General features: G+C 52.6%; 1 protein-coding gene across 1 annotated transcript; it reads right to left on the bottom strand.

The window, feature by feature from the left end:
- Positions 1-794: 794 nt before the first annotated feature.
- On the bottom strand, positions 795-2,990 carry FZD2 (frizzled class receptor 2). Its single transcript, XM_077853526.1, has one exon. It carries the CDS (start codon positions 2,607-2,609, stop codon positions 912-914), a length of 1,698 nt encoding a protein of 565 aa, XP_077709652.1. The 5' UTR covers positions 2,610-2,990; the 3' UTR covers positions 795-911.
- Positions 2,991-10,292: the final 7,302 nt, after the last annotated feature.

Raw genomic sequence — 10,292 nt, 5'->3', positions numbered from 1 at the left:
TACAGGGGGAGAGACACAAGGCCATCTCCAAACCCCAACATTTAGGAGCCAATGCTCCCCCTAAAAATGGAGGCAGTCAGGATTGGTACTCAAGGTGATGGTGGGGTGGGGTGGAGGGCGGTGTTGTTTCAAAGCACATTTCACAAAGCACTACAAAGCACTTTCTGCCCACTTCAAGCGCTTGGGGCAGCGAGCTGAAAAGAAGAAAAGGCAAATAGGAGAAGATCTTCCAGCCTGCAAAGGGAGCAGGCTGTCCCCCCAATCTCGCCCTGTCCCCCCAATCCCACTGGCGCAGGGGTTGGTTACCCAACCCCCGAACCCCCCTCGGTTTCATCTCTTTTGGAAGTGCTCCAAAGATCGAGTGAAGGAGACCGGACTTGTGGAGAGAGAAAGGGAAAAAAATGAGAATCCAAATCTCGTTCAAAAATATCCAACAGCTTCCACAGGCGCAGCGTCAGTGAAAAGGCTCACAAATCTGGCTTTGGGAGTTGAATGTAACCCACTTCCAACCCCTCCCAGCAAACACCTCTTCCAGCAGGCCCAGCCCTGCCAAAACGCCAAAAAATTCAAACCTAAGTAGGTGATGGTGTTTGAGAGGGCACTGAAAAAAAAAGAGAGGATCCCCCTCAACGCCCCCTGCCCAGGGCCCCTCGCCGCTGCCTCCCCCTCCCCGCCCCATTTTTCTTTTAAATAGAAAATATATAGTTAAATGTACAGGCTATTTACAGTTTTAATTACAAACCTGATGGGAGTGTTGAACAGAGTTCTCTTTAAAAAGCAACCTAAAAGAGAAATGGTTTCGATTGTTCTTTATTTAAAAAAATAAAATAAAGGAGTCTGTTAGGAGGAACCCCCCCCCAGCAGAGGCAAGCCCGGTGCGGCCCGCCGGGGACGCGGCGCAGGGGCACCCCTCACACGGTGGTCTCGCCGTGCCGGCTGTTGGTGAGACGCGTGTAGAACTTCCTCCACGAGTGCAACGTCTTGCCGGACCAGATCCAGAAGCCCGACGTGATGCCCACGATGAGCGTCATGAGGTATTTGATCATGTAGACGGTGAAGTCGGGCGACATGCGCGGCGTGTAGTGCGCCGGGCACGGGATGGCCAGGCTCTTGCAGTGCTGGCTCACCCACGAGCGCTCCCAGTGCTCCCGAAAGGCCTGCTCGTAGAAGTAGCAGGCGATGACGATGGTGGCGGGCACGGTGTAGAGCACGGAGAAGACGCCGATGCGCACCATAAGCCGCTCCAGCTTCTCCGTCTTGGTGCCGTCGTGCTTCATGATGGTGCGGATGCGAAAGAGTGACACGAAGCCGGCCAGGAGGAAGGACGTGCCTATGAACAGGTACACGAAGAGCGGCGCCAGCACGAAGCCCCGCAGCGGGTCCAGGCTGTTGAGGCCCACGAAGCACACGCCGCTCAGCAGGTCGCCGTCAATCTGGCCCATGGCCAGGATGGTGATGGTCTTGACCGCCGGCACGGCCCACGCGGCCAGGTGGAAGTACTGCGAGTTAGCCTCGATGGCCTCGTGGCCCCACTTCATGCCCGCCGCCAGGAACCAAGTGAGCGACAGGATGACCCACCAGATGGAACTGGCCATGCTGAAGAAGTAGAGCATCATAAAGAGGATGGTGCAGCCCTCCTTCTTGGTGCCCTGCACCACCGTGCGGTAGCCGTCCTCGGAGAAGCGCTCGTTGCACACGACGCGCTCCTGGAGCACGAAGCCCGCGATGTACGCCACCGAAACCATAGTGTAGCAGCCGGACAGAAAGATGATGGGTCGCTCCGGGTAGCGGAAGCGCTGCATGTCGACCAGGTACGTAGTGACGGTGAAGAAGGTGGAGGCGCAGCACAGCACGGACCAGGTGAGGATCCAGAGGCGCGCGAAGCGCGTCTCCTCCTGCGAGAAGAACATGGAGCCGTCCGGCCGCGCGGGCTCGCAGGGCGCCGCGCAGTCGCGCTCGCCCAGGAACTTGTAGCTGAGATAGGACGGCACCTTGAGGACGCGCGGGCAGTGGAACGGGTGCTCCAGCGTGGCGTAGCGCGGGGGAGAGCCGCCGCCGCCCGGGCCGCCCGGGGTGCCCCCGGCCCCCGGCTGCAGGCCCGGCGGAGGCGCGGTGGTGAGCAGCGCCGGCGTGCCGTCCTCCGAGTGGTTCTGGCCCACGCAGATCTGCTCCGCGCCGTGGCGCGGAAAGTGCTCGCAGCGCAGGCGCTCGGGCCACTGGAAGCCGAACTTGTTCATGAGCGCCTCGCAGCCCTGGCGCGCGCGCTCGCAGATGGAGCGGCACGGCGGGATGGCCTGCTCCAGCACCGTGCACACGGGTGCGTACATGGAGCACAAGAAGAAGCGCAGTTCGGGGGAGCACTGCACCTTCACCAGCGGGTAGAACTGGTGCACCTCCAGGCCCGCGTCCTCCTGGTTCGTGTGGCCCAGAAGGTTGGGCATGATGGTCTGGTTGTAGGCGATGTCCGTGCACAGCGGGATGGAGATGGGCTGGCAGAAGCCGTGGTCCGGGATGGAGATGCCCTTCTCCCCGTGGAACTGGGCCGGCCCGGCGGCGGGCAGCAACAGCAGCGGCAGCAGCAGGCGGGGCAGGGCGCTGCGGGGCCGCATGCTGGCCGCCGCCCCCCACTCGGCTCCCGGGCGCCCCCCCGCCCCCGCCCCCAGGCCCGAGACCGCGCGCGCCTTCCCCGCCGCCGCCTCGCCGCCGCCTCCCGCGCCTCTGCAAAGTTTGCTGGCGGCCGCAGAGTTGGGGAGGCCGGGCGGGGGAGGGGGGCGGCGCGCCTGCCGGCTTGCTCGCCGCGGTCCGACTGAGCCGCCGGAGACACCGCGCGCCGCTTGCCCTCTCTCTTCTTCCTCCTCCTCTTGCCTCTCCCCTCCCTTCTCCGCCCAGCGACTTCTTTGTGCCTTCCTCCAGCCCTCACCTCGGCCTCTCCGATCCCAATTAGTCGGTTTCAAGGGGGCCCCCGCCAGCGGCCCCGCCCTCCTCTCAGCCCCCCAAAAAAGGGATCCTTGAAACCGCCCCGTCGAGCTCTAAGCACCATCCCAAAATGTGCTCTCGGCCAATCAGATTTAAACCCCGGGACCAGCCCCGAGGGCTGGATTGGTCGACCGCAACATAATGAGATCAGAAACCAGATGCCAACAAAACTTTCCCCCCCCCTTTTGCTTTTTAAAGAGACAAGCTATTATTATATTAAGGGCTGTTTGCCCAGCACAGGATTTCTCCGGAGTCGTGGCGGCGAGATCCGGAGACACTCATTCCCCAGAACCGCGGCAGAACCAAGCCCCTAGCCCTGGATCACGCTTCTTCTGGGGCGGGGGTGGGGATGGCTCAGGCGCGGTCCTGGGTAGGGTCTCTTTAAATCCTTGCCTCCGCCTCTGCTCCTAGAACCCCACCTATTCCAGTCCAATTTTTCAAATCAAATGAAAAATCTCAAGTTTAAGAAAAAAATTTTAAGAGAGAGAGGAAGACTTGAAAAAAGGGGGGGAGGCGGCTCACAAAGACTTTTGTCTCAGCTCTTTCTCGAGGAGTCGGGACAAAAGTTTCACTTCACCCAGTAGTAGACCCCTAGGAGTTTGCCTCGCCCCCTCCCCCTTAAACACACCCTTAAATAACTCTCTGAAAAATGAGAGCCTGTCTCTTTAAGAGGCTCTTAAAGGGGCCTGGACTCCGGGGCGTAATTGCCCCGTAGCGAGCACAAAGGAGCCCATTATGGTTCTTTGTGTTCGGTGGCACCTCAAAGTGAGAAAACTCAGGAACTTAGAGGCCCCGAGCTGGAGGGTTGGGGCGGGGGTGGAACGGGGAGAGGTGAAGGAGAATAGCCTAGAGCTGCGCCTTCTCCCTCCCCCTTCTTCCGAGGCAAATCTTAATTATGCAAAGTAAAGTTTAGTTGCCATAACGAGGAGGTCTTAATCGAAAGTTAATGGTGGGGGGTGGGGGGTGACAGGCAGTTTGAGTGAAGAGATGACTCTCTTAGGCCGTTTGGGGGCATTTACCTCCTCTCTCCCCACCTCTGCCTCCGCCCCCTAAAAGCTTCCAGATACTGTCTCCTGGGAGAGAGGGGAGCTTTACCCAAATCTTAAGTGATTCCACACCAGAAAGTGATGGCGTGTGTGGCGAGGAAGAGGGATGGGGGTGGGGGGTTTGTGGTGGATTATCCACCCCTCCCCCCATCTCTCACCTGGTTGGGCTTGGGTTGTGGTGGCCAGAAGGGTTCCTACTACTTTAGAAAGGTCTTTTTTTTTTTTTTCCCCTCCTAGGATTTTAAATTTGGGAAGTGGTGGGGGTGGGGGGGCGGATTGGAAGGATTTGCATGTAAATCTCCAGGGCCTGATACTGGATGATGGATCAATTATTTCTATTGTCTCTCTGGAGGGAAGGGGGGGGGTGCTTAAAAAGAAAATTGAGTTTTGAAAACCCTTTTGCTTCTCAGTACAAACCAAATCCTCCCAGCCTGGTGAGCCGGTTCCTCTCCAATCTAGAAAAGGACTGCTTTACAAACAAAACAGAAACAACAACGAAAGACATTTGAGAAAAAGAAAGAAGAAAGCAACAGGCAGAAGAAAAAAAATTCTAAGTAGATACATACAACAGATCCAGGTTTGACAGGATTCTTTTTTTTTTTTTTTTTCTGGATTGAATGATAAACAGATTTTCGAGTTCTTTGCAATGTGAAAATGTTCCTTACTGTATCCTGGAGAAGTTGCCTTTTCACTACTTTAGGAAGAATATTTTCCCTCAAAATCAGGGGGTTACACTTTTTTTGCTGTCCATTCCAATTCCAGTTCACCCCCAAATCCACTTGGTTACAGAGCAATTTAAGGAAAGGTAAGTTGTACTCTGGGGGGGCCCAAACCGAGCCTGAGGCGCCCCTCCTTTGGGCTCCCCTCCCAGTGTCTCCCTGCACATCTCTAGAGCTGGGACGAAGCCTCTGAGCTGAGCAGGGAAAACAAAAATACTACTCTCCACTCAGGAAGCTCACTGTCTGATAGGAAATTGAAAGTCAATCTCCAATAGAATTGCAGCATCTTCAATTTCCTTCCATGACAAACCTGTTTTCCTGCCCCAGGGCCAGTTTTGAGTGACAGTTATCGCTTCCCGAGCCACCCCTACAAACGGGGAGCTGGAGGTGGAAAAAAAGAAATAACACGTATTCTTTCATTCACTCAAGAAAGCACTCATTCCTTCAACACACTTTTGTCGAGTCTTCTAACTTCAAACCACTGGGGTAGGTGCTGTGGGCAACGCAGATTAAATAAGTGGTAGCATCTCTGCCCTTCGAGAGTTTATGGCATCCCTGAAGAGCAATGATTCTACTAAGACTTTACATTTGTCTAGCATTTCTATGTGAAGTAAGAAATCATGATATTTCTTTTTTTTTTTTTAATTTTTTTTTTTAATTTATTTATGATAGTCACACAGAGAGAGAGAGAGGCAGAGACACAGGCAGAGGGAGAAGCAGGCTCCATGCACTGGGAGCCCGATGTGGGATTCGATCCCGGGTCTCCAGGATCGCGCCCTGGGCCAAAGGCAGGCGCCAAACCGCTGCGCCACCCAGGGATCCCCCAAACCGCTGCGCCACCCAGGGATCCCGAAATCATGATATTTCATGATTTCATGATTACTCTTATCTTCCGCGAGGGTCTGCAGTGTGAACAGGACCCGAACCTACATCTTCAGATTTCAAGTCTATCCACCGTACATTCCACGCCACAAACCTTTCAACAGCAGGAGATCTGTAACTAAAGGAAATTAACAGATTCTCTCAGTTTTTTTTTTTTTTAAGATTTTATTTATTTATTCATGAGAGACACACAGAGAGAGGCAGAGACACAGGCAGAGGGAGAAGCAGGCTCCATGCAGGGAGCTCCATGTAGGACTCGATCCCGGGACTCCAGGATCACGCCCTGGCACCTGCCTGGTGCGAAAGGCAAGCACCAAACCGCTGAGCCAACCAGGGATCCCAGATTCTCTCAGTTTAAACACTAAATGATGTCATCTGATAGATACCCCACTTAGTTCTGATTTTTTTTTTTTTTAATTAGCTTGAGCATTGACCTCGACCTGATGATCCCTAACTTGAAGAGTTATTTCACTTCTTTGAGCCTAATTCCCCTATCTGCTAAGTGGTAGTGAGACAACAGATTTTTTAAATGTGAGACTACACATCCAAAGTAATTTCAGAATGACAGGAAAACATTTTATTTTTAAATATTTTATTTACTTATTCATGAGAAACACACACACACACACACACACAGAGCGGCATAAACACAGGCAGAGGGAGAAGCAGGTTCCATGCAGGGAGCCCAATGTAGGACTCGATCCTGGGTCTCCAGGGTCACACCATGGGCTGAAGGCGGCGCTAAACTGCTGAGCCACCCAGGCTGCCCAGGAATACATCTTATAATCCTAAAGAATCTTTCAAAACATGAAGTTACATGAAATAAATATTTGTTCAGCAAACATCTTGAGTATACCTGGTAGCTACTACCATTTTTTGAGCTCCCACTGAGCACTGCACATACATATGTATACAAAGTAGGTATTGCATTGTGTTTATAGATGAAGAATCTACAATTAAAAATAAAATAAAAATTCATTAAAAATGAAAGCTCCAGTTTCAGGAAGCTGAGGGGTGACAGTCTGTCATCTGCTGCAGAGTACAGCTGCTGTTCAGCCCCGAGGAGGAACATTTCTGGTTGGTCTTGGGTTTCTGCGGTAGGTTGGGAGCCCAGGTGTCCCCAGTGCACAGTATCAATGCTACTTCTCCAAATCTTGAGGCACTGCTGTCAATCATCTCTCAGTTGACCAATCTGATATCTGGGATAATTGTTGAGTGCCCACTGTAATGACCCCAGGCACCCTGTTTCATGGGATAGTGCGCTAGAGCAGAAATCTCAACAGAACACAGCAAATAGCTGGTAGAGAGGAAAGAAACCTGGTCTGGGGCTCAGAACATCGGGGCTGTGGTTAGGCTCCACCTCACATCTGCCAAGTGAACTTGGGCGAGTCAATTTTCCTTCCTTAGCTTCAGCTCCCTCATCTGTAGAAGAGGATCACAAAAACGTTTATTGATCTTCCCTTTGGGCCAGATATAGGAAACTGTGAGAATAATATGTTTGGGTCATGGAAACTGTCCTTGCTCGAAAGGCTTGTGTGTTACAGATAAGTGAAAAGACAGCCAGTCAGCAAAATCCAGCACACCACGGGCGTGCATGCTCAGAGACAGCACAGGGAGGGAACTTCTCTCGGCTAAGGAAACCTGAGGGGCTCCACTCCAGGCTCCTTGCTCTTACACAAAAATCCTCTTGTCTCTGGCCTTTCATTTTGCCAAGGGAAAGAGTCCAGGCAATTGCATGCATCCCTGTCTCCTCCTCACTTCTTTCCCCTTAGAACTCCTGCCTTCCAGAGAAATCATCCCTGCCCCCAGCAAGGTTATGCGTCCTTTCTTTATTTCTTCAATCCTGGGTCAGTATTCTTTCCTTCCAGAAGCACCGAGCTCCCTCCACCCTAAAGGGCAAGGGTGTGTATCTGTTTAGGAGGAGAGGGCTGAGGAAGAGAACATGATTTCACATACTTTGAATCCTCAAAGGTTTTATCCTCTAAGCAAAAATACTCTCAAGGGAAAAATGGGTTTGAGCCTAAAGAGAATCTACTTGGCTACCTGTCCCCCAGCCCACAAGATATCTCTCTCTGCTTTGCAAGAATCTTCCTTTTCTCTCCTGTCTCCTCCAGCCTGGCCACTGAGACCTGGAATCCGCCTTCAGGTGAGATGCTGAATTTCCTCTTCCTGAACTGCGGTCCTCCATTTAGCTCTCAGGGAACCAGCCCTTAGAAATGGGCCTCAGAATAATCAGGTCTAGGACTCCGCGAGCCCCCACTTCCTGGCCACTGGAAGGTGGCCCCCTTCTGTGTACTTCACCCCACCCCCTGCCAAATTCCAAGGCTGCCCCCAGGCTCTGGGGACAGAGCTGGAGAGGAACTTGGCAGAGTCCAGCTGTTAGGTCCTTTATCTCTCTAGCACCCTTCCCCAAGGTCTTTGGATGGCAAAAATGGGCCATAAAAGGATTAAACAGATATAACAGATGATCTATTAATTAAGGACTTTAATTAGCCCAGGCCTAGGCCAAGAAAGAACAAGGTGTGGGCTGCTCAGAGTCGAGGAGGGAAAACAAAGCTGAAAAATCAGTGTTGAGTTTGGTGAGTGAGGTTCTTAGGGGTGACTCTGCCTTCTCGGTCCAGGAAATAAGCATCTCTGGGAATGGATGAGTCAGATATTTTGTCTCCTGGAAGCTTCTAGAAGCTAATGCCAAGAGGAGAGGAATGGAAGAGCCTGAATCATAGAGTTGTAGATGTAGAAGAGTCCTCAGGGGTGATGCTCTCTTGGGGAAGGATGAGCAAGATAGGTTTGCTTCCACGGTGGGGTTCCCTCCTGCTCCCCCAGAGCGCCTCTTTCTGCTTCCAGCTGCACCCCGTCTCCTAACTTGCTCTCTTTTTTCCCCTCATTCTTCCTTTCTTTTCACTCTCCCAGAATTTCTCTCATTTTCCTCCAGGCTGGGCCACCTCACCCCCTCCCCTTTCTCTTTCCTGTAACTTAAGCTGTAGTTGGGAGTTGGAGGAGCCCGGCTGGTTTGAAAGGAGGCCCCACTGCTTTTCAGGGAGGAATTGAAACCATGGAGCTGGGGGTGAGGGGAGGCCGAGGGGGAGGGGGCAGCTTGAGGAATCAAAGCGGCTGCGGCTCCATCTGGGAAACCAACTTTGATTTACTAGCAAGGACCTGGCTCTCTAACACCCCCCCACCCCCCTTTCCCTGGACTTTGCTTTGTGGTGATAACTGGGGGCGGGGTGGGGGGCTGCCTCCCTCCCCCAGCCTGAAAGCCAGTTCTGGGAGAACCAGCCAGAGGAAGGCCCAGGGGATCCTGGCTCAGTAGGGCTGCAGGAGCTTCTAAAGGGGGCCCTGGGTGTCTGCAGCTGGGTGTGGAGGGGAACCCCCAGGAAGAAGGCCCTGCTCTGACTTGAAGTGATGTCCTCCCCAGAGGAGTGGGGCTGGGTTGGGGGTGCCACCAGGAGGTGATCATGGCTTCTTCATCCCTCTGTGGCCTTGCCCTCAGACCTGGGGGTTTGGGGGCTGGGGCTGGGGCATGAGAACCTCGAAAACAAAATGACTGAGAAAGAAAAGGAAAATCAATTTTAACAGATTATTTTGTGTTGAAATTCAGTGTGGGCTGCAGACAACACTGGCTTCCAGTGGGGACTCAAGACATCTCTGGATGGCAATGCCCGCCCTCTCCTCCTGTCCTCTCCTGTCTCCTCCTGCTGTTTCATCTTGTTCTTTATCTATCAAATCTTTAAACTCAGGACACCTGAGTGGCTCAGTGGTTAAGCATCTACCTTCAGCTCAGATTGTGATCCTGGGTCTTGGGATCGAGTCCCACATCAGGTTCCCCGTGGGGAGCCTGCTTCTCCTTCTACCCATGTCTCTGCCTCTCTCTGTGTGTCTCTCATGAATGGATAAATGAAAACTTAAAAAAAAAAATTCCTTAAGCTCCCTAAGGTTTAGGGTGCTCTCACACCACTGCAATCAAACTAGGATCCCAAGGGTCCTGAACACCAGTGCAGGGCTGTAAGAGAGAACACAGTGAGTCACAAGCTCCAAGAGGTGCTGGTTGCTAACTGACAACCTGGTCTTCCTGGGTGCTGTTGGTGTTGGGGATCGGTTTAAATCCCTAGATTCCTGGGTTCCAGCAGAGCCCCCTCCTCTTGCAACCCCACCTCACTGGTATTTTTCATGATCCAAACATCCAGTCTTTAGGACCAGCTCCCAGGGCAGCTCTCAGTAAGGAGAGGAAGGAGCTAATTTGGCTAATTGTGTCCCCAAAAAATGGAACTTTCTCAGAACTCACAGCACTATGCTGAATTGCCCCATCAGAGCTCCTGCTCTGGGACAATGTTCCTGAAAACCTGGAGTCCACTTGCATCAGAATCCTGGAAGAATTAAAAAAAAAAAAAGAATCCTGGAAGAAGGGGCCCTGGGGCAGGATTTGCTGATTAAAATACAGATTCCTAGGTCCTCCCAATAATCAGAATTTATAATCCCCTAGTAATTTATTTATTTATTTAATCGAGAGAGAGAGAGAGAGAGAGAGAGAGAGAGAGACAGACAGACAGAGGGAGAAGCAGGCTCCTGCTGAGCCACCCGGGCTACACCCCCTAGTAATTTTTTAAAGATTTTGTTTATTTATTCATGAGAGACACAGGCAGAGGGAGAAGCAGGCTCCAGGCAGGGAGCC

This window comes from Canis aureus, chromosome 16 (assembly GCF_053574225.1).
Source record: "Canis aureus isolate CA01 chromosome 16, VMU_Caureus_v.1.0, whole genome shotgun sequence".
NCBI lineage: Eukaryota > Metazoa > Chordata > Mammalia > Carnivora > Canidae > Canis > Canis aureus.
Note: the sequence above shows the minus strand (reverse complement) of the source record. Positions and strands in the feature narration are given on the sequence as shown.

Bases quoted from the DNA above. Each gene is read 5' to 3' on its own strand.
- FZD2 (XM_077853526.1), bottom strand. From the start codon at position 2,609: ATGCGGCCCCGCAGCGCCCTGCCCCGCCTGCTGCTGCCGCTGCTGTTG.